At 46.4% G+C, this 25,593-nt stretch overlaps 1 protein-coding gene across 2 annotated transcripts; it reads right to left on the bottom strand.

Annotated features, from left to right (window-relative positions):
• Window positions 1-1,265: 1,265 nt before the first annotated feature.
• On the bottom strand, window positions 1,266-25,593 carry ADAT1 (adenosine deaminase tRNA specific 1). Of its 2 annotated transcripts, none has more exons than XM_030298492.1 (10): window positions 24,876-25,593; window positions 22,202-22,390; window positions 21,860-21,928; window positions 20,693-20,747; window positions 19,879-20,009; window positions 16,317-16,920; window positions 13,246-13,391; window positions 11,145-11,244; window positions 5,334-5,420; window positions 1,266-2,494 (listed from the first exon to the last, which is right to left on the bottom strand). In XM_030298492.1, exons 2-10 carry the CDS (start codon window positions 22,368-22,370, stop codon window positions 2,362-2,364), a joined length of 1,494 nt encoding a protein of 497 aa, XP_030154352.1. In that variant the 5' UTR covers window positions 22,371-22,390; window positions 24,876-25,593; the 3' UTR covers window positions 1,266-2,361. The 2 variants fall into 2 exon arrangements, with proteins under 2 accessions (XP_030154352.1, XP_032447286.1); XM_032591395.1 differs by having other exon boundaries at window positions 25,508-25,591.

The raw sequence follows: 25,593 nt of genomic DNA, 5'->3' as shown, positions 1-25,593 counted from the left end.
CCGAAGCAGGCTCCAGGCTCTGAGCTGTCAGCACAGAGCCTGACGTGGGGCTTGAACAGACAAGTCGTGAGATCATGAGCTGAGCTGAAGCTGAAGCCAAACGCTTAACCAACCGTGCCACCTAGGTGCCCCTGGAGGGCTCAGTTTCAATCTCTTGCTATCTCTGGGAGTTGGCTAGCCTCCATGGGCAGTCTCTCCAGGGTGAGCAAGGCGCTGGATGTCAAAGCATCAGAAGCACATGGTTGATACAGGGAGGATAGAGTCTTGCACCTGGACTGTGCCCGTGTGCCTTTTCTCTCTGCTGACGTTAATCTGTGTCCTTTCAGGGGCACCTGGGTGGCTCAGCTCATGATCTTGCAGTTTGTGAGTTTGAGCCCACAGTTTGAGGCTGTCGGGACAGAGCCTGTTCCGGATTCTCTGTCTCCCTCTCTCTCTGCCCCTCCCCCGCTTGCGTGCGCCACGTGCTCTGCTCTCTCAAAAACGTTCAGGGCACTTGGGTGGCTCAGTCCGTTGAGATCTGACTTCGGCTAAGGCCATGATCTCGTGGTTCATGAGTTCAATCCCCACATGGGCCTGGTGCTGTCAGCCTGTCAACATGGAGCCTCCTTCAGATCCTCTGTCCCCTTCTGTCTGCCCCACCCCCACTTGCCCTCTACCCCCCAAAAATATAAAAAAAAAAAAAAGATTAAAAAAATCTGTATCCTTTCGCTGAAATAAATAATAACTACAATAGCTTTGCTGCATTCCATGAGTGTCCAGTGAACCATCACACCTGAGGGTGGTCTCGGGGATCCCTTGCACTGCTGCTAAAACCATGAGGTGAAAGGGTGACTGGGAACTTCCTACCGGGATAGATAAGCTGAGCCCAATGAGCCCACTGCGTACTCGCTGAAAGTAGGACAACCAGATGTCCTGTTCCTCTTGATATGGTGCAACAGAAGTACGCAGAATCACCTGAGAAGCCCTAGGACTGGGGTGAGGGTGGGGCTGACTGAAAATGGGGAGTGCCTGGCTAATGGGAACCATACTGGGTCGATGAGGGTCCCCCACCTCTAACAGAGAACAAAAATGTTCTACAATTATGGGGATGGTTGTACAACTCTGTGGATATACTAAAAGCCACTAAATTGTATACTTTCAATGGGTAAATTTTATGGAATGTAAATTATATCCCAATAAAGCTGTTATTAAAAAACATTTAAAGCCATACAAGAATGACAGGGCGCCTGGCTGGCTCAGTCGGTGGAGTGTGTGACTCTTGATCTTGGGGTCATGAGTTTAAGCCCCATACTGGGTGTAGAGACTACTTACGAATAAAATCTTAAAAGAAAAAAAAGCTATTCCAAGATACTAAAGGACTTTGAGAAGAGCTTTGGATAATCCTGACACGGACAACTTCCCTTTCCATCAATAATTTAAGGAGCAGAGAGGATGAGAGTTAAATATTAGATGGTGGTTAAAAGAGGATGGGTAGCTAGGTCTGCTGCTGATTTGCTATACGGACTTTTGGCCTGTTAGACAGAACTCTTTCATTTGAAAGCCACAGACAACCTACTCAGATAGGCTTAACCCAAACAGCCGTATGAATTTATCTCACATACTTGAAGTCCGGGCTGGGCACTGGCTTCAGGCATCCAAACAAGGTCACGGGAGCCGATGCTTTTGGCTGTTTCCTGTTTTCTTGCCTTCATTCTCAAGCTGGCTGCCTCTGTGTGGAGGCAAAGGCAGCCACAGACAGTCCCACGAGTCTGTGGTCCTTGGAGCTTCTGATCCGAGAGGAGACAGCATCTTTCCTGCTCGCCCTGGCAGTAGTTCCAGGATTGTATGGCGCTGCCTCACAATCCGAGAGCTGGGGAGTGAGGTTTGCTTCAGCCAAGTCCCATGGATAGAGCAGGAAAGGATGACCCTCCAAGGGAAGAAACGGCACATGTCCACTATGCCAAGGGAAGCTCTAAAACTTGCAGAGGTCCGGACACCATCTCAGCCCAAGAAATACTTGCCAGATCAATGTGGGAACACAGAGCGGAGCTGCTGCAGAGTACCTTTCAAGCGTCACATTCCAAGTTCTTACTCCATGTTTTAGAGAAGCAATAACACACGTTAGGACAGATGCCAAGGGCATCAGCGAGGTGATGTTTTAGCAGAGAGAGATACATCAGTCAAGTATGGATAGTTCCATGTTTCAGGATTCTGTCCATATTACCCAGAAGAGATATGTCACTCTGGTAGATGGCAGACTTTTTTTTCCCTGACTCAGCCACGAGAAAAGCTAAGGCTTGTCCAGCACAAAGGAAGAAGCCGTCCAGTGTGAGCAGCTGAAAAACACTCTGCTACTAATAAGCTCTTTGCAGTTTGCCCTTCTTATTTAAACTGGTGATAATCCGGTGGGTTTCTGATCCAGGATCCAAAGGCCTGCTTTCGGAGCGCACTCCAGGCTTCCTGGTAAGTAGACGCAGCCTCCTTGTACTCGTGGTATGTCTCTAGCTTCTGCGCCCTAATGCACACACACCGCCAAGCACACAGGTTCTCACTGATCAGCTCAATGTGGTGGCCAACCGAGCAATCAGCTGGACAGAGGTCTAAGCAGAGACCAGGAACAGATCTAGGAATGGGAGGATTTTGGTACGCTTTCCACCAGCTACTCTCTCTCCAATGTAGGAAATTCACTAGAAAGCAACATGGATTGAAACAGGGGAGAAAAGGGGGCACCTGGGTGGCTTAGTCAGTTAAGCGTCCGACTCTTTTGCCTCAGGTCCTGATCCCATGGTTTGTGAGATCGAGCCCCATGTTGGGCTCTATACGCTGACCGCGCTGACCACGTGAACGCTACTTGGGATTCTCTCTCTCTGCCCTCCCTCCCCTGCCACGCTTGCGTGTGAACTCTCTTTTTTTTTTTTTAATTTTTTTTTTTTCAACGTTTATTTATTTTTGGGACAGAGAGAGACAGAGCATGAATGGGGGAGGGGCAGAGAGAGAGGGAGACACAGAATCGGAAACAGGCTCCAGGCTCCGAGCCATCAGCCCAGAGCCCGACGCGGGGCTCGAACTCACGGACCGCGAGATCGTGACCTGGCTGAAGTCGGACGCTTAACCGACTGCGCCACCCAGGCGCCCCGTGTGAACTCTCTTAAAATAAATAAATAATCATTAAAAAAAACCCAGGTGAGAATAAACAATGCTAGTCTTGTCAGGTCCTCCTGGTATCAGATAACACAAGAATAACTATCTACTTTTTGGTTTAAAGAGTTCTGGGAAATGGCTTACTGCACAGTCCCGTTCCCCGTAAGACCCAGATAGGACTCATGGATGCCCCCCCTTGGCTTACCTATGACGGACCCTCAAACTCCCATTCTCTGTCTCATAATGACTAGCTGAACTGTTTCCATCCACCTACCAATCTCGACAAAATTCTTGCTTCCTTGACCAACATTAGTTATGCTTCTGTCCTCCCAACCCTGAACTAGGACCCACCCTCAGCCTGAGCCAGCATCACAATATGCAGGGACCTATTCTTAACGGCTCCTCCTGACAATTGACTGATGTCAAGAAAAGATGTTTCCTGTCTACTCATCCCATCACACCAACTGCGCATTCCATGCCCCCTGCCCTGTTCTTTCCGGCCTTGTTCACTGCTCCTCACAAAGGGCTACTCCTTCCCACCTGCCCTGGAGGCTTACAGACCTTAGGACTGGAGTGTCTTTGCTATGGCATCAGTCCTGCTGCTGCTGTTAACAGCCCCTCTCTTACTGCAATGATCCTTTTGAGTAAAGTCTCTCCTGACCTCAGTCCAGATTTGTTTTCACCGACACATAAAATGTATGGAAACCTCCTGGTCAGTTTGATTCATTTTTCCAGACAAAAAAACAAGCAGAGTGACTCCTGACCAAACTGACTGGAGGGCATCACTACCAACAGCAGTACGCATGACGGTGATAACAAGTGTTCAGCCTCTTCAAATAGCCTTTTCTAGCAACACCTTGGCTTCCCCTCTGCTGTACAATAAAGAATTTGGCCGGTCTTGTTGCCGGTTCCTGGGAGGGAAACTTCAAACCCCCAGGATTTCCCAAGGGGTAGAAATGTCTTTGTTGGGGCACCTGGGTGGTTCAGTTGGTTGAGCGACCGACTTCGGCTAAGGTCATGATCTCACGGTTTGTGAGTTCGAGCCCCGCGTCGGGGTCTGTGCTGACAGCTCAGAGCCTGGAGCCTGCTTCGGATTCTGTGTCTCCCTCTCTCTCTGCCCCTCCCCCACTCATGCTCTGTCTCTCTCTGTCTCAGAAATAAACAAACATTAAAAAGAAAAAAAAAGAAATGTCTTTGTTATTCATGGTGGACCCCTCTGATCACACCTGAGTTTATACTTAACGAGGTGACTCCTGGTGGGCCCTAGAGAGATCTGGATGGGGCTGGCCCTGCCAGAGAGACTAACCACAGAGTGGAGTTGGTCTGACCTCCTGATGGGAGGGGAAGATGGAGAATGAGTTCAGTCACATCATGTGGCCAATGAGTCATTCAGGTGTATGTAACACAAGCACAGGGAAGACACTGGACGCTGAAACTTGGGTCCCCTTCTGGTTGGTGACACACAGTGATGTGCTGGAAGGGTGACACATCCTGAGGACACAGACGAATTGTGTTTGCTACCCTCTGAGACTGTGCCCTGTGTGTCCCTTCTTTTAGCTGGTCCTGATCTATATTCTTTAGAATAAAAAGTAATTGTAGGTATAGTGCACTCCTGAATTTGAGTTGTTCCAGTGAATTAGTGAACTTAAGGGGGTAGCAGGAGCCCCTGAGTTTGCAGTCAGTGGTCCCAAGCGTGAGGGGCTTGGGGGCCCTGGAGCTTGCATCTGGCATATGAAGTGAGGGCACTGACCTTGAGTAGCTAAGTGTCTGGACTACCCACCCACCGGCCCCTAGAACAGTTTTATAGTTCTCTACATTCCTGTTGGGGAGCAATTTCAATTGTAAAGCTGCAGCAGAGGAAAAGAAGAGTGATGTTCCTAATAGACTCTATTGCCCTCTAACCAATAGGGCCAGCCCCATATGTCTGCCCTGCCTTCCACCTGGAGGGGGGTGAAGGGGGGGCCTGGAACAGACCAAGCCCCAATTCCCTCCCAGTCTTCTGTAACCCTGCACCACTAAACCACCCCTCCTGTACACCTCAGATCTGCACCTGCAATCGGAGCCCGGGGGACAGAGGCACATGCGGGTGATAACTAAGTGCCCACTGGCCCATTGAGCCACCACTCCTGCCAAAGCTTCCTGCCATTTGTAAACCAGAATTAAATCACAAGTTGTCCTAAATATGAAAAAAAAAAATGGGTCAACAGAGTCACCTGAGGGAGTCTGGCCACTTGTCCTCTGAAATACTGCTTAGCAGTTTCTGAAATGATCTAAAGAGTTCCACTTTGCTGATTTGGGATCTGTTTGGAAAAAGACAAAGAAGATTTTTAATGAGTGTTTGATATATACCAGGCCCCTGTCAGGGACACCGGGCTTCCCCTGGTATCCTTCGTAAATTTGAACGTGCAGGAACCCCCCCCCCCCAACCTGTTCTTCACATGAAGAAAATGTAGACCTGATTGGGGTGAGGTTAAAAAAGTGAATCTCCTCTTAAGAAATGTCATCAGCCGTGAAATCATGAACGTGACAGTCTCAAATGGGGTGACAACAGAGGTGGGATTACTAAATTCCCCCCAGGACCCGTGCCAGCCATGCTGGGCTACTTCTTCCTAAAGGCGCCGGCCCTGCGGGTGATACCACTCACGACAGTGAAGCTGGGTTTCAGGCTTGAGTGGTGCTCCCCACGTGAATCTCGGTTACAAAGTCCACTCGGACAAGCACCGGTGGCAGAGCCTCCAGACTCCCCCGCGGGCACTGTGGGCCTTCCTTTGCTTCTAACCTGAAGCTTCGTGCAGGCCACAGCTCGGGACAGTGAAGGAAGTGAGTGCGGATTCCTCACCAGCCCAACTGGGCTCTCCTGGCTCTGCCCATCCAGGCTGCCGGGATCTGGACCGTGTGCGCCTCGCTATACGCAGTTCACGAGCTGATGCAGAGGAGGCCGATGTGTGTGCCAAGAAGCTGCTGTCTCATCTTTACACACCATACCCTTCCCCGTCTTCACAGACTGTCCATGTGAGCTGTCCATCAGCTCGGACCCTGTGGCCATAGTAGGTATATGTGAAGTAGGGAAGTGTACATTCTGCCAGAGAGTTCCCTCACCTGGCGGGCACGGAGGCTACACTGCAGCAATCATCGCTTAGCGGGGGTCCTGAGCCCTCACACTCTCCCTGGGCTTGAACTGGGCCCGAGTGGCTGCCGGCGCTTAGGAATGTAAGGTTCCTTTAATGGTAAAAAGAAAACCCAAAGCCAAGAAACTAATGAAACTTATCTCATTAACAGATTAAAAGAGAAATGTAATGTCATTATGAGGAAAAAATGTGCAGAGAAGCACTTGTGAGAATTTAACAGCCACAGAATTATTTAAAATCTTTTAGCAAATGAGGACTAGGAAAGACAGCATTTACATTCATAAATGTATAAACCTATAGCAAATTCATGTCCTTAAAATCAAGAATAAGACAAGGGCATCGAGGTGCCTGAGTGGCTCAGTCGGTTAGGCAGCCGACTCCGGCTCAGGTCATGATCTCGAGGTCCGTGAGTTTGAGCCCCGCATCGGGCTCTGTGCTGACAGCTCAGAGCCTGGAGCCTGCTTCGGATTCTGTGTCTTCCTCTCTCTCTGTCCCTCCCCCTTTCGCGTTCTGTCTCTCTCTGCCTTTCAAAAATGAATAAATGTTAAAAAAAAAAAAAAAAAAGACAAGGGCATTGCTTTCACAGCTTCTTGAGACCAGCTCTGAAAATGTTTCCAGCATTCTTCCCTCTGGAGGAACAAACAGCACTTTCTCTTATGAATGTTTCTGGCCTAAGTGAATGGCCTTGTGAGTGATGTTAAGGTATTATATCTATACAGACGGGGGATGCTGGGAACCACTCCTCTGCTGAACAAGAACTCCCTCCAGAGAAGAAAGGCCTTTCTCAAGACCTAATCAACAGCAGAACAGAGTGGCCATACTCGTAATTCCTCTGTCAATGAGACCTACTCAGTAATAACCACTCATGTCATTTGTGGAACATAACAATCCTCCTGGCTGCTAGCTACTTCTCTCCAAGGAGCCCTGGTTCCTTTCAGCAGCAACAATTATGTTCTTAGATATTAGGCTCTCCCTGGTAAGTTGGTTGACATTGCTGGTTGGGGCATCAGAGAGCTAGGAAAATTATATATACATAAACAATTTCTTAAAGATGACACAGGTTTACGTAGGTGTTCTTAATCTAGCCCTATCTTTTAACATATTTAGGCACACTTAGGGTTGTTGTTGTTGTTGTTGTTTTTAATCCCTCATGCTTTTCTTTTATAATCCAATGAGCCACGTAAATGATCTCTCCAGGATGCTCTGGGGTGGAATGAGGATTTGCCACTTTAGGGAAAAGAGCAAAATGAAGCTTCTTGAAAATGAGGGTCTTTTACCTGGTGTCTGTTATCATCGCGTTGTTTGGAAAAGAACACAAAGACTTAAGTATTTTCTTCTCGTATTGTGTTAGCATATTAAATGTCTCTAACATCCGTCTGCTTTCATATGCCCCGCGGTGGTAAAGAAGGTGGTCCTAGGATGCCAGGGCTTGGGAATGAGTAGTGAGAGAACCTGCTCTCTCCCCAGCAGCTGTAACTCTTTAGAATAAAAGAAACACTGACTTTTCTGCACATAACATGAAGCTTCACTGGGCAACTGAAGGGGAAACCAACCTTAACAAGGTGTTTGCTGCGAGCCTGCACCACATTGGCTTTCACTTCTCACCACGTTCCTGGGTGACACATACTCTTAGTTACCCTTGCTTTGCTGTTGGGGAAACGGAGGCTCAAAGAAGTAAAGTAATTTGCCCAAGGTGTCACACACTGGAGAGAAAGGGAACTAGGAATTTAACATCAGTCTCTTGGACTGCAAAGCTCCTGCTCTTTCTCCCATACACTTCTTCCCTGCAAGGAGTCTGCCTCCTAAATGGAGAGACACCTACAACGCGTCAGGGACCTCAGATCATCTACTCCAACATCCTCATCTTACAGATATGGACACACGGAAGCCCGGAATGCAACTGGACTCGTTCAAAGTCATGTGGGTAACTGGAGCCAGAGCGAGCTTGGGAACATGAGGTACTCCTCATCAACAGAAAGCACTAACATATCGGGATAAGCCAGAGAATACAGCACTACAGGAGTTTGAAGAGAGGTTCCAGGAGGCAGCGAACCGGGACCTTCTGGACCTACAGCAACCAGAAGGCAGTGGTGGTTGAGCTGAACTTTCAATTAGGTAAAAGAGGGTGTGGACTCCTAGTGAAGAAGAGCATTTAGACCTGAGCGAAGCATAAACAGGAGACACCGTCAGGTGGGTGGGGCCAGGGGGAGCTGCTTCGGGCCTGTCGCTGCCGTAGAGCAGAGCTGGAACTCTGCAGGAAACATGGTCCCTGTGAAGACAGGACCTGCTCTGCTCACACACCCTGGTCTGTGGCTGAGAGCTGGTCCCTTGGGAGATGCAAACAGTGGCCTGAAGCTAGGAGGTCCTCGGGGGAAAAACCGGTCCCAAAACCTCCACCCCTAACAAGTTTGTTAATATCACTCAATTCAACAGCCTGGGCTAACAGGAAAGGGTTTGGGTCTGCAGACTGGGACATCTGGACCCTGCTGAGTGGCTGCAGAGAACAAAACCTTTTTTAAGGTCTAAAACTATATAAGTTATTTTTGTCTGTGTTGAGGCTGGCAAATAAGCATATTAAAAAGAAGAAACAGGGGCGCCTGGGTGGCGCAGTCGGTTGAACGTCCGACCTCAGCCAGGTCATGATCTCTCGGTCCGTGAGTTCGAGCCCCGCGTCAGGCTCTGGGCTGATGGCTCGGAGCCTGGAGCCTGCTTCGGATTCTGTGTCTCCCTCTCTCTCTGCCCCTCCCCCCCGTTCATGCTCTGTCTCTGTCCCAAAAATAAAAAAAAAATTAAAAAAAAAAAAAAACGTTGAAAAAAAAAAAAAGAAGAAACAAATCCACCTGTGAACTTTAATTATAAATTTTTTTTTTTAAGGACATAGTAAAGAAATGGAAAAGCAACTCAAGAGTGAAAAGAACTACAGTTGACCCTTGAATAACATGGGTTTGAACTGTGCAGGGTCCAGTGACACAAGGGTTTTTTTCAATAAATACAGTATTATGCATGTCTTTTCCTTATGACTTTTGTAATAACATTTTTCTGGTTTGCTTTATGGTAAGAATACAGTATGTAATACATACAACATATGAAATACATGCTAATCAAGTGTTCATGTTATCAGTAAGGCTTCTAATCAACAGCAAGCTATTGGTGGTTAAGGTTTTGACCAATCAAAAGGTATAAATGGATTTTCAACTGTAAGGGGGGTCAGAACCCATAACCCCCCCAGGGTTATAGTTCAAGGGTTAACTATACCTGTAAAAGGTAGAAATCCTACAACAGTCACTCAGTGGCAGCTCAGTCCATCTGAGATGTAAATGCCTTTGGTGGAGAGGCCATTTCCCTACAGCCCGTCCCACCCACAGGCTACTGAAGACTACCAGTGGCTCACTGGGAGGGAAAAGTACAGTAGGATCTGCTGAGCATTTAGAAGAAGAAAAACCAGTATGGCAGATGCATGACCCTTGAAACACACAGGGAGTCTCATGTCTAGCAGACTACATGTTGTACATTTCAGTCGAAGCCAATACGAAGACAAAAAGTCCTGCTTTCATGGTTGCCTTTCTGCCAGGCCAATCACTCTGGAGCTTCATAAATGATTCTTGGCCTTCAAGCTTGACCTATGAAACCAGAATCCCTAGTGGTAAAGCCCAAGAAAGTGTTCTTTTCAACATTTTCCAGGGGAAAGAACAGTCTTTCCAAAAAAAAAAAAAAAAAAATGGTGGCAGGACAACTGGATACCCCCATGCAAAAGAATGAGGTTGGACCCCTACCTCACACCTTATAGAAAAATTAACTCGAAAGGGATCAAAGTCATCAACCTAAGAGCTGAAACTATAAAACTATGAGAAGAAAACAATGCAAATCTTTGTGATATTGAATCAGGCAATGGTTTCTTACCTGTGATGCTAAAAGCACAAACCACCCACGAAAAAACAGATTGAACAGACTTCATTAAAATTTAAAACTTCCACGTTTTAAAGGACACCTTCAAAAAGTGAAAAGACAACCCACAGAATTGACAAAAAATACGTTCAAATACATCTGTGATAAAGGACTAGTACCCGGAATACATCAAGAAACCTTAAAACTCAACAATAAAAGATAAATAAAACCAAGTTAAAAAATGGGCAAAGGATCAGAATAGGTATTTTTCCAAAGAAGATATACAAAGAGCTAATAAGTATATGATAAGATGCTCAACATCAAAAGAAGCTCAAACAATTATTAGGGAAATGCACAGCAAAACTACAATCATATAGCACTTCACACCCACAATGACTACAATAAAAAGAGACAATAATGAGTGTTGTAAAGGATGTAGGATAATTGAAACCCATACATTGCTGGTAGGAGTTTAAAATAGTGCAGCTACTATGGAAAACAGTTTGGCAGTTCCTCAGAAAAAGCAAAAACAAAAAAACCTCCCGAGGTTATCATATGACCCAGCAATTCCATTCCAAGGTATACCCAAGAGAACTGAAAACATACATCCACCTAAAAGATTCTATAAATGTTTGCAGCAGCATTATTCCCACAGCCCCAAAGTGAAATAACCCAAATATCCATTAACAGAAGGGTGGAGAAACAAAAAGTGGTCAGATCCAGACAATGGAATGTAGGAATGAAGGACTGATACATGTTACAACATGGATGAGCCTTGAAAACTTAGGCTAAGGAAGTTAAGTCACATACTGTATGATTTCATGTAGTGGGAAGTCCAGAACAGACAAATCCACAGACATAAAGGAGATTCATGGGGCTGGAGAAGGGCATGGGGAATGACAGCCAGTGGGTGCGGGGTTTCTTTTTGGGGAGATGAAAACGTTCTGGAACTAGATAATGGTAACACAGGACTGCACAGCCACCATCTCCTTCTGCCCCAATATGCTGTACCTGGCCTGAAGGCACCTGATTGCCTTCCGTGTTGTTCCCTGTGGAAAGCCATTGGCAGTGACATCCAGCGGCTGCTCAGGAACCGCACTCCAGCTGATGGCTATGAAAAGACAAGATTCTGCAATTAAGACCGTTGAGTTTCCTGTGAACATCAGAGGTGTTTTAACAAAAATATTTCCCTGCGTCTGCAGACTCAGGAGAGTTGGACATGATATCAGAGTCAATGGTTGTCACTCTGATGGATGGCCTCCAGAATATGGTAATATAAAGTGGTTTGTGATTCATCGCCATCATCATCATCATCATCATCATCATCATCATCATCATCAAATCTAATAACCATTAAGCATTTATCATATGCTGGACACAAGGTAATTGAATGAAATAGAATTTCTCATTTAATCCTCATAACAGCGCTAATAAAGAATGATAGACTTTTCTTCCACTCCTTAATCCCCATCACCTATTTTCCCCATTCTCCCTCATTCTACCCTCTGGTAACCATCAGTTTGTTCTCTATAGTTAAGAGTCATTCCTTGGTTTGTCTCCATTTTTTTCCCCTTTGTCATTTGTTTCTTACTTCCACATGCGTGAGATCATATGGTATTTGTCTTTCTCTGACTTATTTCACTTAGCATAATACTCTTTAGCTCCATCCATGCTGTTGCAAATGGCAAGATTTCATTTTCTTTTATGACTAATATTCATTGTGTATACACACTACCTCTTCTTTATCCATTCATCTGCCAGTGGACACCTGGGCTGTTTCCATAATTTGGCTACTGTAAACACAGAAGTGCATGTATCCCTTTGAATTAGTGCTTTTGTACTTTTTGGGTAAATACCCAGTAGTATGATTACTGGATCATAGGGTAGTTTTATTTTTAATTTTTTAATCTTTTTTTTTAAATGTTTATTTACTTTTGAGAGAGAGAGAGAGAGAGGGGCAGAGAGAGAGAGGATCCAAAGTGGGTTCTGCACTGACAGCAGAGAGCCCGATGTGGGGCTTGATTTCACCAACTGTGAGATCACGACCCGAGCTGAAGTCGCATGCTTAACTGAATGAGCCACCCAGGTGCCCCTATTTTTAATTTTTTGAGGAACCTCCACACTGTGTTTCACAATGGCTGCACCAGTTTGCTTTCCTACTAACAACAGTGCAAGGAGGTTTCTTTTTCTCCACATCCTTGCCAACACCTGTTTCTTGTGTTGTTGATTTTAGCCATTCTGACAGGCCTGAGGTGATAGCTCACTGTAGTTTTGATTAGCATTTCCCTAATGATTAATGATGTTGAGCATCTTTGCACATGTCTGTTGGCCGTCTGGATGCCCTCTTTGGAGAAATGTCTCTTCATGTCTTCTGCCCATTTTTTAAAATTGGATTCTTGGGGCGCCTGGGTGGCGCAGTCGGTTAAGCGTCCGACTTCAGCCAGGTCATGATCTCGCGGTCCGTGAGTTCGAGCCCCGCGTCAGGCTCTGGGCTGATGGCTCAGAGCCTGGAGCCTGTTTCCGATTCTGTGTCTCCCTCTCTCTCTGCCCCTCCCCCGTTCATGCTCTGTCTCTCTCTGTCCCAAAAATAAATAAACGTTGAAAAAAAAAATTTTTTTAAAATTGGATTCTTTACGAAATGATATTCTTACCTAAAAATGAAGAACTTGAGGCTAAGACAGGATAAGTAAGTTGCCCAGAGTCACGGAGAGCATGAATCTGACCTAGGGTGGGTGTTTCCCAAGCCCACGCTACTTTTTTTTTTAATTTTTTCAATGTTTATTCATTTTTGAGAGAGACAATACGAGCGAGCGTACAAGCTACGAGCAGAGGAAGGGCAGAGAGGGAGGGAGACACAGAATCCGAAGCAGGCTCCAGGCTATGGGCTGTCAGCACAGAGCCCAACGCAGAGCTCGAACCCACAAACCGTGAGATCATGACCTGAGCCGAAGTCGGTCACTCAACCGAGCCACCCAGGCACCCCCCAAGCCCACACTATTGACCACTGAGGTAATAAACTGCCTTCCCAGGCTGGGTGGACGCAGTGCCTCCCAGGCCACCCCACGGTCTGGGGATAAGTCACTCCAGGGCAAGGGGAACCAGGATACCTTACCTGCGCCACAAGGAACAAGTCGGCCTGGGCTGTCAGCCCTTTTTGCCTGCACTGCGCCGCGGCTCTGTTCAAACAGTAAACCGGACTGCTGTATTGTCACTTCTTGAACTCCAAAGCCTTTGGGTAAAGCTGAGACGTTCTGACACCTAATGTGAGGGAAAATGCATTTGGTTTAGGCCCTCTGTTCGAGGAAGAGAATATGGAGGACTGTGGACCACTTCACCCCTGAGTCTCGGCGAGAGGGCATAACAGAACAGAATCTAGATCATATGAACCTCATGGCTGAAGGGAGATCCCTTCCCATCACTCTGAAGTGAAAACGATGAACTGAGTCACCACCCCTCAGTGACTTTAGTGACTCCAAACTCCACTCCTGGTACTGGCTTTGAAAGATGTGAAAACCTTAAACAGAAATATTAACTTGTGGTATCTGTTTCGTAGGGAATCCTTCACACACACCAGAAACCCAAACCATACTATAATATAAAAGTTTCATTTTTTCCTTTTGTATCTTTCACACAATCTACAGGCCAATGTGGTGCTGCTCTGGAACTGAGGAGACAGCAACTTTAAGGTCTCAGAACGGGGAAAGCACAGGAAACTCAGAAAATATCTTGCACACAGTGCCTAGAGTTGCCTTTTTAAAGTTTATATATTTGAGAGAGAGAGGGTGCACACGCACGTGAGCATGAGTGGGGGGAGGGGCAGAGAGACAGAGGGAGGGAGAGAATCCCAAGCAGACTCCATGCTGTCCATGCAGAGCCCGATGTGGGGCTTGAACTCATGAACTGTGAGATCATGACCTGAGCAGAAATCAAGAGTCCGATGCCTAACCGACTGGGCCACTGAGGCACCCCTGGGTTGCTTTATTTTTTAAAAAACATCTTATTGGGGGGCACCTGGGTGGCTCAGTCAGTTGGGTGTCTTACTCTTGATTTCGGCTCAGGTCATGATCCCAGGGTCGTGGGACTGAGCCCTGCACTGGGCTCTGGGCTGAGCATGGAACCTGCTTCAGATTCTCTCCTTCTGCCCCTCTCCTGGCTCACACATGCTCTCTGTAAAACAAAATAAAATTAAAAAAACACCCAACATCTTATTGGGATATAATTTATATACCATAAAATTCATCCACTTAAAGTGTAAAATACATTTTGTTTTTGGATATTCACAGAATTGTGCCAACGTCACCACAGTCTAAGTTTACAGTTTCATCCCTTCAGTAAGAAACCCTGCACCTGTTAGCAGTCACTCCGCATACCCTTCTCCAGCCCTTGGCACCCACGAATCCCCTTCTAGATTTGCCCGTTTAGGACATGTCTCTACATAAAATCATACACTATGTGGCTCCTCTCACTTGGCATAAAGTTTTCAAGGCTCATCCGTGTCGCAGCTTGTATCTGGCCTTCACTCCTTTTTGGGGCTAATATTCCACCATAACAGTCCACCCCCTTTTGTTTATCCAGCTGACGCACACTTGGGCTGTTTCAGGTTTTGGCTACTATGACCTACCTTGCTATGAACATTCGTGTACAAGTTCTTATGTGGATGTATGTTTTCATTTCTCCTGGGTACGTACCCAGGAGTGGAATTAGTGGGTCACACCCTGCAGCTGCTCCCTGAACTGAGCCTCGGGGGAGCAGCACATCTGACACGACAGGCTTCCCCTCCAGCCATGGCCTCATCCTGCCCTCAGTTACCACAGCCTTAATTGGGTCTGGCTGCCCTTCTTTAGGGAGACCACACTTCAGTGATGAAGCTTTGTCTTTTACCTTTTAAAAAATTAACACTGATGTTGATCGTTTTTAAAAATTGTAACAATATATATATATAGGTACTGCAGGAAAATTAGAAGACAAGAGTAATTGCAAAGAAGAAAAAAACACCCATAATATCACAACTCAGAGGTAATCATTCTAATAATTTGGTATATATTCTTTGACAGTTTTTTTTCTATGTGCACATATACTTTAAGACCAGGGGCACCTGGGTAGCTCAGCTGGTTAAGCGTCCAACTCTTGATTTTGGCTCAGGTCATGATCTCAGAGTTTGTGGGTCTGAGCCCTGAGTAGGGCTCTGTGCTGACAGTGTGGAGCCTACTTGGGATTCTCTTTCTCTCTCTGCCCCTCCCCTGCTCACACGTGCTCTCTCTTTTAAAATAAATATATAAAGAGCAAAATGAACTTATTGTATCTTTTGACTTGTTCTTTGAACATCATGAACATTTCCAAGTCAAATTTTCATCAATATTAGTTTTAACAAAAATCTCTTGCTGGCCATTTCCTTTTCTTTTAAAAAAAAATTTTTTTTTTTCAACGTTTATTTATTTTTGGGACAGAGAGAGACAGAGCATGAACGGGGGAGGGGCAGAGAGAGAGGGAGACACAGAATCGGAAACAGGCTCCAGGCTCTGAGCCATCAGCCCAGAGCCCGACGAGGGGCTCGAACTCACGGACCGCGAGATCGTGACCTGGCTGAAGTCGGACGCTTAACCGACTGCGCCACCCAGGCGCCCCTCCTTTTCTTTTTTAAAAATGACTACATGGGGTGCCTGGATGCCTTAGTTGGCTAAGTGTCTGACTCTTGATCTCAGCTCAGGTCTTGATCTCAGGGTTGAGTTCAAGCCCACGTTGGGGCTCCGTGTTGCACGTGGACTGGCTTAAAAAAAAAAAAAAATGACTACACACAAAGCTAAATGTCTGAGCACTTTCTTAATTATCTCCTTAGGACAAATTCCTAGCAGTGGAACCACTGGAACAAAATGCATGGATTTCTTTTAAAGTTTTTATTTATTTATTTTGAAAGAGAAAACATGCATGTGTGAGTGGGGAAGGGCAGAGAGAGGGACAAAGAATCCCAAGAAGGCTCCATGCTGTCAGTGCAGAGCCCGACATGGGGTCCAATCCCAAGAACCATGAGATCATGACCTAAGCTGAAATCAAGAGTGGGATGTTCAACTGACTGAGTCACCCAGGCGCCCCCATATGGATGTCCTTAAGGCTCTCTGGACATATTCTCAGACTGCTTCTGAGGAAGACTGTTCCACTTGAGCCCTCCCCTCCCTGCCCTCTCACCTCCCAGTCAGAGCTCTCCGCATGGCCTCCTGGCTGTACGGGCACCTCCCAATGACCACGGCTGACAGGTAGACAGGCTCTTCTAGAAGGTGCATCAGCAGTGCCCCCTGGCATCCGAGGACATTCCACCGTGCCAACTTGTCACTGCAGGACATGGAGCGGGTCCTGTCTCCCCGGCCTGGCTTCACCCGGAGCAGGCCCACCTGGTGATACGCTGCACCAGGCTTTCCCGAGTCTCCAGCTTCTCCAGGCACACATTTGGCTCCAGTTCTATAAACGTCCACCACTTTGGCACCACTGGGGGCCCTTCCGGCGACAGTGGCCAGTTCCTGTGTGGGGACATTAGAGCTGCTGACAGTTGGTGGGACTGGACCACTTTCCTGATTGTCCAAACTCTGACAGTGAGCCACACCATCGGGAATCCCAGGTTCAAGCCTCATCTTTTTGGTCACAGGACTACCCAGGTCTTCATATTTCTTTTCATCTTCAGGAGTTTCTGGGTTACCACTGGCTTCTTCTGATGGCTTATTGGCCCAACGTCTACTGACGGGACAGCAGGGCTGATCTTCAAACTCAAGCATTGGAATGATGGAGGCATCCCCACCTGCAGGAGAAGGAACCCCTTAAAAACCAGTGGTTCTCAAAGTGAGGCCCCCAGACCAGCCACATCAACATCCCTTAGGAACTTGTGAGAGCTGTAGATTCTTGGGACCCACAGTGGACCTGCTGAATTGGAAACTCTGGAGGTGGTACCCAGCAATGTGTGTTTCAACAAGTTCTCTGGGTCATTCTGATGCAGGCTCAAGTTTAAGAACCACTGTCTTTTTCATTTTTATTTTTTTATTTTTTTAAAGAGAGAGAACAGGGGAGATGGGCAGAGGGAGACAGAGAGAGAACCTTAAGCAGGCTCCACACTCAGCCCAGAGCCCGATGAGGGGTTCGATCCCATCACCCTGGAATCATGACCTGAGCTGCAATCAAGAGTTGGAAGCTTAACCTAAGACCGAGCGACCCAGGAGCCCTACGAAGAACCATTGTCTTAAATGGAGTTTAATCCTATTTTCCAGCTGCGCTGAGATGTATTAGGAAGACTTGTCCAAACTTCCTGAGTAAGAATCCTCTGCGACTCTATCTTATCTAGACCAGAGTGAGTTAGAAACGCTGGGGTGGGAGGATCTGGAAAACTGAATACTTTAAACAAAGATCTCAAGTAATTCTCATCCCAGGAAGTTCTGAAAACACTAGTTTAGATCACGATTTGTCAACTTCCATACTACTGACATTTGGGCCAGACAATTCTTTGCTGTGGGGGCTCTCCTTTCCATTACATGTTTGGCAGCTCCTTGGTCTCCACCTACTACTAGCTACCAATAGCACCTCCCAGCCTGACCATCAAAAATGACTCCAGATGTTGCTAACTGTCCCCTGAGGAGCAAAGCCATCCTGAGTTAAGAACCTTGGTTCACAACGAGCACAGTTTTCCCAGCACATTTTGTGGGATGTTATCCCATGAGATGGAAAACCAAAGTGGGAGGTTGATTTCATGGTTAAACACGTTTGGCAAAAATGTTTAGTTTCCCCATCTCGGAGATCTTTGTGTATGTCCTCACAGTAAAGACTCTGCAGTGAATTATATAGCTGGCATTTTCCTGCAGTCGGTTAGAGATTTCTCACCTAACTCTATGCTTAAACAGAATCAAAGAAAACCAGAGGTTAGTAAAAAGCACAGCTTCCCTGTGAAAAAGGAGCTACTTTTTCAAACACTAACCTAATGTGTGTTGCTTTTTTAAAGCATGTAAATAATACATTTGTAGTCTTTATAACCTCACAGTGGGAAAGACAAAAGAGGTAGATGTGGGCGTGTTGCCAGAAAGGCTGGCTGGCAGGCTTCCAGAGGTCTCACAAGGTGACAGTGACTTTGGAGAATTGACTGGGGCCCACCTCCCACTCAGAAAGCTCCAGAGGCTGACTCATGCTAATCAAACTCACAAGTAAGAGCCGGAAGTAGCTAACCCAGGCACCAAATTATCAATTAGCAATGAGGAATAAATGCCAAGGGAGCCAGATAGTCAAATTCTCCAGGTAGTGTTCTTTCCTCCTGCAGACAAACCATGCATGGGTGGACATCACATTTTAAAAGATTACCCATGAGCCCAGGACAGTTAGAACAGTGGTTCTAGATTTTGATTTCACAGACCAGTAAAATTTCCAGTAGATTTTAAGATCAATAGATTACTTTGTATTCCATCAAGTAAGATCTTTAAAAATCCTAATTACTATGATTAAAGATAAAAGAAAAATCTTATAACCTTCACATGGAAAGGAATTAGCTTTTTTGAAAAACTCATTATAGTCCTGATTTTTCCCATCTGGCTATGGACCAGCCTGTGGACCACGGATTTATGTGGTCTGGATAGCCATGACCTGCAGATGCTTCTCCCTCCACAATAAGGCTACGCCTGCCATCGGGATCAGCCAAGCCCTGGCTACTCAAAGTGTGGTCCACAGGCCAACACCACTGGCATTGTGGGGACTTGGTTAAAAATGCAGAATCTCAGACTTCATCCCAGACCTAATGAATTTCAATCCACATTTTATTAAGACCTGCGGGTGGTTCATATGCATATTGTTGTTTGAGAAGCACTGAGTTAGGAAACATCCTTTGGTTCTTGGACATCCTTTGGTTCTTTGGCTTCTGCTGCTAATAACTAAGCATGGATGAGTCCTGCCTACCTCACTCTGCATGTCGTTTTTCTGGCCTTTGACTCAACCAATTATTTTCTGATAGACTCATTCTTTCTTAAGCTATATCACATTTTTGATTTGAATTATGACCAAATCTTGGCAGCTATGCTCTTTAGAATGAGTGCCTGTATCTGATCAAAATGCATGTGTTAGTTTTAAAGTTTAATACTCAGAGAACAATAGTCTGCTCTTATTTCAAAGGATTTAGGGTAAGGAAATTTTACTGCCATCCCTGAATTGCTATCTACAAAGGGTAGAAATTATTTTCAAGACAAAAAAAGAGTGGCCACCCCTAGGCTATGCCTGGTTTTCCTGCCTAATACAACCACAGCACCTGAACATCCCCTTATAACTCATCAAAATTTAACTTAACTAATCATGACTGTCTACATTCCCTAAAAGACTCTATGAGGCTAAGCCAGGGGCTAATCTTATTCCCTGCTATACATCTAGTATATCATACCGTACTTGACAAGTAGCAGAAAATATCTGTTGCATGAATGAATGAATGAATAGAGTGAGTTTCAGCATAAATCTCTATAGAACTCAAGGCTTTGGGCTTCTAAGCCCTATTGTTGGGTTCAGACCTCGAGGAGGTTTAAGCTTCACAATCCTGTTGGGAGCTGAGAACTGGGAGCTGAGCCTTTCCTTGGTAGAGAAGTGATTAGGCACAATGGCCTGTTCAGAAAAAGGCACTGTCCACTGGCTGTAGCTACACTTGAGCCAGAAGAGCTTTTTTGGGAAATGCATCTATGGATAAGACAAACACAAGGAAAAAGACAACGTAACATCAATCCAAAGGCTTGAATATACTTACAGGGTGTATGGCTGGAGAAAAACACAAACAAGATGCCTTGTCTGAGTTTCCACAGCCCTCTCTGAGTTGCAGGGACAAAAATGCTATTCTCCTTCAGGGCGGCCGCCAAGTGGAGCTGATGCAGAAGGTACCTAATGGGGTGCAAGATGTTATCAGAATGAACAACCGATCACTGAGATACAGGGAAAGACTGGCTGGGTGATTTTCTAAGAAAGAAAGAGCTACTGCAGCCCAATGGGACTGGCACTGGAATCTGGAATTACGAGAATGATCTAGACCAGTGATTCTCCAAGTGTGGCCCTTGTACCAGCAGGATCAGCATCATCTGGAATCTGTTAGAAATGCAATCTGGACCTGCTGAGTCGGAATCTCTAAGGGTGGGCCCAGCGATCTGGGTTTTCACAAACCTAGGTAATTCTGCTGCACATCGGGCATGAGAACCACTGTGTAGACCAGTGCTATTCAAAGAGTAGTTCACAGACTGACATGGTCAGTATTACTGGAGAGCTTATTAGAAATGCACATTCTGGGGGCGCCTGGGTGGCGCAGTCGGTTAAGCGTCCGACTTCAGCCAGGTCACGATCTCGCGGTCCGTGAGTTCGAGCCCCACGTCGGGCTCTGGGCTGATGGCTCGGAGCCTGGAGCCTGTTTCCGATTCTGTGTCTCCCTCTCTCTCTGCCCCTCCCCCGTTCATGCTGTGTCTCTCTCTGTCCCAAAAATAAATAAACGTTGAAAAAAAAAATTTTTAAAAGAAATGCACATTCTGGGACCCCCAAGGCAGGCTAAATCAGATTGTTTGGGGATGTGGCTTTACCTTTGGAAACTCCTCCTGGCTATGACCTCAGCATGGCTATCATTGAGGATGTCTCCTGTGGCAAAGACAGGACACTAGTGAAGACATATAGAACATGGAGAGGCCCTGTTTCCTAGAAGTAGAACACAGTGGTTTCCCCAGCAGCCAGGATGGCCACGTAGCTCCTGGAGGACTTTGTCAGAAAGTATTGCAACGATTAAAGGCAATACAGAGTTTCCTTAACTCAATGCTACTGTACGTTTTAGGTTAAAAAATTCTTTGTTGGGGCAGTCTGTCCTGTGGATATGTAAGATGTTTAGCAGCATTCCTGGCCTCTACCAGAGGCAGGTAGCACAATATCCCCCTCCCCCTAGTTGTAACAACCGAAAATATCTCCAACCATTGCCAAATGTCCCCTGGGGGGCAAAATCTCCCCATAGCCAAGAACTACTGATTTATAGGAAAATATCTGGAGGACAGGGGTCCAAGTCTTTTGTACTCTGGTATCACACTTCCTCTTATGGTGATATAACCTCAACAAATTCAATCCATAATGGTCCTGGAACCGGGAGGCAAGGCGGGGAAAATGAGGAAAGCAAACTTGAGAAGGAATCTGCTAACTGGAAGCAGAAGGTAAAGATGCCAGATCTCTAAGGGATTTCCATATTCTTGCTGGTGCCCAAATCTCCATTTGATTGCTTTTGGAGGCTTCAGATAAAATGTGGGGTGGCTAAGTCCGGGGGACTTCTGGTTTGAGCATGAACATATTGGCCAACTTTCAATCTACTCAGAAAGTATGTTCCTGGAGGCCTTTGCTTTCACAGTTTATTTCCATTCTTTAAATGAATTCTATGGGGTGCCTCGGTGGCTCAGCCAGTTAAGCAGCTGTCTCGTGATTTTGGCTTAGGTCATGACCTCACGGTTCGTGAGCCCTGCATCGGGCTCTGTGCGGACAGTGTGGAGCCTGCTTGGGATACTCTGTTTCTTTCTCTGCTCCTCCCCAACTCATGCGTACGCTTTTTCTCTCTCTCAAAGTAAGTAAACTTAAAAAAAAATGAGTTCTGTCCTTCCATCTGGAGTGACAGTCAGCGGGAACATTAAGGTTGGCCACCTCAGCCATACGGCCCCTTTGCTGAGAAGAGGAAAGGACAACATGGACAGTGGTTTCCAGACCCCACCTGGGCTTACCGCTCTTCCTCATTTTGGACTGGCCTATGCATTTCGTCCCCGTTCCCATTGAGACAACTTCCTTTGTCACTGAGAGGAAAAGAATGAATCATTAAGTGAGCTCTCAAAATGTGAATGGTCCCCCTCCTCAGATTTCACATCTGCAGACTCCTCCAGAGCATTCTTACAGGCTGACCTAACCGGGGGCTGTGGTTGTGGTTCTGGCATGGCCAACTCCCACCACCGGAAGGACTGCGGCACCTGGTGGAGAGCAGGGGAACATTCCCACCACTGCATCTGCCCCCAGCCAGGGCACGGCCAGGAACAATTCTACCATCTTTGACAGGGAGAGGGAGGTCTCACCTTGCACCGGTTTGTTAGCGCCGCCACAGGCCTGGTCGGTGGCAGGTTGTATCTTCACCACGGCTGCTAGCAACGTCCACTCACGGTTGGGCTCAGGCTTCCCCTGCTTGGGCAGCCTGGTCTGGTAGTGCTCGTAACACAGCCTCGCAATCTCATCAGCGGTCCACATGGTCTGAGTTAGCGCTGAGCCTAATCAAGAACCACAACCATCAGAAGTCAGAAAGGAGAACCAATGCGAGGTGCTACAACGTGCTTGGGTGCTTCAGGAGGCTTTCGGGGTGGCCAGCCCACATTCATGCTGAGGTTTCTGTGCCTGGAACTCTATGGGTCACGTTCTGCTACTTCCCTGTCCCCTTTGCATTTTTTTAAAAATTTCTTTATTGAGAGAGAGAGAGCGTGTGCACCAGGGTAGGAGGGGCAGACGGAGAAGGAGAGAGAGAACCCCAGGCAGGCTCCGCACTGCCAGTGCAGAGCCCGACAGGGGCTTGAACACAGCAAGTGTGAGCTCATAACCTGAGCCAAAGTCAAGAGTCGAGCACTTAACCAACTGAGCCTCCCAGGCGCCCCTCCCCTTCTCATTTTTAAGGAAAGATCAAAGAAGTCCCAAATCCCATCAGCCCCAGAAGACACCCTCTTTCTTAAAGCTGTTTTTTGTTGTTGTTGTTGTTGGATATCTGACATGAATCTATGAATCTGAACCTACTACTCAAAATAAAAGCACATGAGAGGGAAGTATTCCCCACTACACCAACTTTCATTTGGAAAGTAAAGTATTTCATTTGCATGTCAACTATTGCAGACCTTAGCCGGCTTTGGGCAGACTCGAATCATACAAGGTTTATCTTTCTGGGCAGATGCTCTTTTCCACCTTCTTTCTCAGACATTTTATTTTTCTTTTCTCTGCCTTCTCCCCACCTCCCAGCAGAATGACTCTATTTCCCTCTGGTAAAACTCCACTGATGCCATCAAGAAAACAACTCTTGGGGCGCCTGGGTGGCGCAGTCGGTTAAGCGTCCGACTTCAGCCAGGTCACGATCTCGCGGTCCCTGAGTTCGAGCCCCGCGTCAGGCTCTGGGCTGATGGCTCAGAGCCTGGAGCCTGTTTCCGATTCTGTGTCTCCCTCTCTCTCTGCCCCTCCCCCGTTCATGCTCTGTCTCTCTCTGTCCCAAAAATAAATAAACGTTGAAAAAAAAAATTTAAAAAAAATAAAAATAAATAAAAAAAAAAAGAAAACAACTCTTAAATTTCTCCTGTAATGTTTTATGAGACAGAGGGGAGAAGTGACAAAGTGCAGAGCTTTCTCACCAGTCAAGTGTTCTCTCTGCAGGAATATGTGTTAGAGTGTGGATTTTCGAGTTACCCTATCTGGGTTCCAATCCTCGCTTTGCTACCAATTGTGTGATACTGGGTAGATGACTTATCCTCTGTTTATCTGTTAAAATAGGGATAACAGTAGTATTTGATCTATGGCTTATTCTGAGGATTAATATTTATAAAAACCAATTGCTGGGGCACCTGGGTGGCTCAGTTGGTTAAGCGTCAAACTTTGGCTCAGGTCATGATCTTGTGGTTTGTGAGTTTGAGCCCCACGTCGGGCTCTGCACTGACAGCTCAGAGCCTGGAGCCTGCTTTGGATTCTGTGTCTCCCTCTCTCTCTGCCTCTCCCCGATTCATGCTCTGTCTGTCTCTCTCTCAATAATAAATAAATATTAAAAAAAAATCTTAAAAAAGCAGTTGCTACAATATTAAGCATAATTAATGTCAACTGTGATTAATATTCCAAAAAGGAACATTTCATGTTCCTAAATGATTTGTCCTAAGCTCCTTGGGGAGCAGAGGGGCTGTAATAGCAATGTAAAGCTATGCATAAAAATCATTAAGCAGGTCAGATTTGAGAGACCACTTTGCTATAAAATATTCTTTTACTCTTGACTCCGCGCTCATTCAATGATCCCATTTAGACTCAAATGTATGAAAAGCTTCTTAGTAGAAAATGAGATCATATGGTGACGGATATAGTTAAGCATTAAAAAAAAAAAAAAGGCTTATTTGAGTTCCAATGCATGCAACTTCTGAAAATTATGAGCCCCCTGCATTGGGTCAAATTAATTAAACAAGGAGGCTATTAGATTGATGCAGCTTTAAAGCTGTGGTGGCCTGTGTAAGCAAACCATGCTCTAAGCCTGCTCACGCTTCTAGGTTACAAAAGCAAAATGCTAAAGAAAACCAATCACAAACAGCCTCCGAGGCTTTAAAATATGGCCACTTTCCTTTCTTTGTTGCATTTTATTACGTCTCTCTTCTGGTTCTGATCTGCAGAGTCCTCCTAACCATTTTTGGTTTGGTGCTAACTGGAACTGATTTTTGCCCCAAAAAACTCTTAAAAATTTTTAATATGCTTATTTATCTATTAAATGTGGAGGCCTGCTGCTGCAATAAAAAGCCATGGTAAATCAGACCACAGTGATTTAAAACAATCATCTGGCAGGGACTGACATAAATTGTAACTTTTAAGTCAGAGATCCAGAATGTCACGTATGTCCCAAAGCAAAAGAAAAGCAAGGGAGATCCTAGAATCCTCCAAGTGTAAGGGTTTTCCCCCCTCTCATTTCGGGGGGGGGGGGGGAACGGGCATCACAAGGCATCAACCTGAAATTAAACCAGAGGCACATACCACCAACTATAATAGCCAGGGAAGACAGAACTTGCCAGAAGTAACATCAACTCCTTAAGATGAAGCAGCCCAGAACTGTAGCATCATCTCATTCGCGAGGTTGTATGGATGAGCGTGCACAGTAGTTGAAATGAATGTTTTGTTAAACTTGGTCCCCTAAAATTCAAATACATTCTCCTATATCTTGAGTAACTTCATAGGAAACAAGAGCTCAGTTAAACAGGCATTTCTTTGCCCACAAGATCGCACATTACAACAGGTGCAAGGAGCGTTAAGAATCTCCTTTTCAAAGAAAAGTTAAAGCAAGTCGGCTGCCAGGGGAGAAAAGGTTTTCGCCTTAGGCCCCCCTCCTCAATACTCTCGGCCGCGGCCCCACCTCGGTCAGCTCTAGAATAGACTGGCACCCATTGTGCAAGTTACGGGAGAGGCTCTGGGCCTGAGAAGCAGAGCCCCGGCGCGCGCCTGCCTCCTCGGGTGCTGTGGACGCTGCCGTGAGGTCACACACTCCGCGCCCACCCGCAGCGGACACCGGCACTTCCGGGAAGCCAGCCGCCCTTTCACGCGGGAGACACGATCCTCACAACCGGTTCGGACAAACATGGGCTGGGGAAGTTAGACCGAGGGCAGCTCACCCAGCAGGGTTGGGGCCTCCCAGATTCGCGCGCCCTCTACCCTGCTACCTCTTCACCTCCCAGATGCTCCCCTCCCACCTCCAAGT

This window comes from Lynx canadensis, chromosome E2 (genome assembly GCF_007474595.2).
Source record: "Lynx canadensis isolate LIC74 chromosome E2, mLynCan4.pri.v2, whole genome shotgun sequence".
NCBI classification, from domain to species: Eukaryota; Metazoa; Chordata; class Mammalia; order Carnivora; family Felidae; genus Lynx; species Lynx canadensis.
This window is presented reverse-complemented; position numbering and strand designations above follow the sequence as displayed.

What these genes read in the sequence shown, in the direction of transcription:
- ADAT1 (XM_030298492.1), bottom strand. Translation starts at nt 22,370, where the DNA reads ATGTGGACCGCTGATGAGATTGCGAGGCTGTGTTACGAGCACTACCAG. An exon ending in GTCCAAAATGAGGAAGAGCG is followed by an intron (nt 20,748 to 21,859) that starts GTAAGCCCAGGT and finishes TCTTTGCCACAG; the next exon opens with GAGACATCCTCAATGATAGC. An exon ending in GCCAGGAGGAGTTTCCAAAG is followed by an intron (nt 20,010 to 20,692) that starts GTAAAGCCACAT and finishes GCACCCCATTAG; the next exon opens with GTACCTTCTGCATCAGCTCC.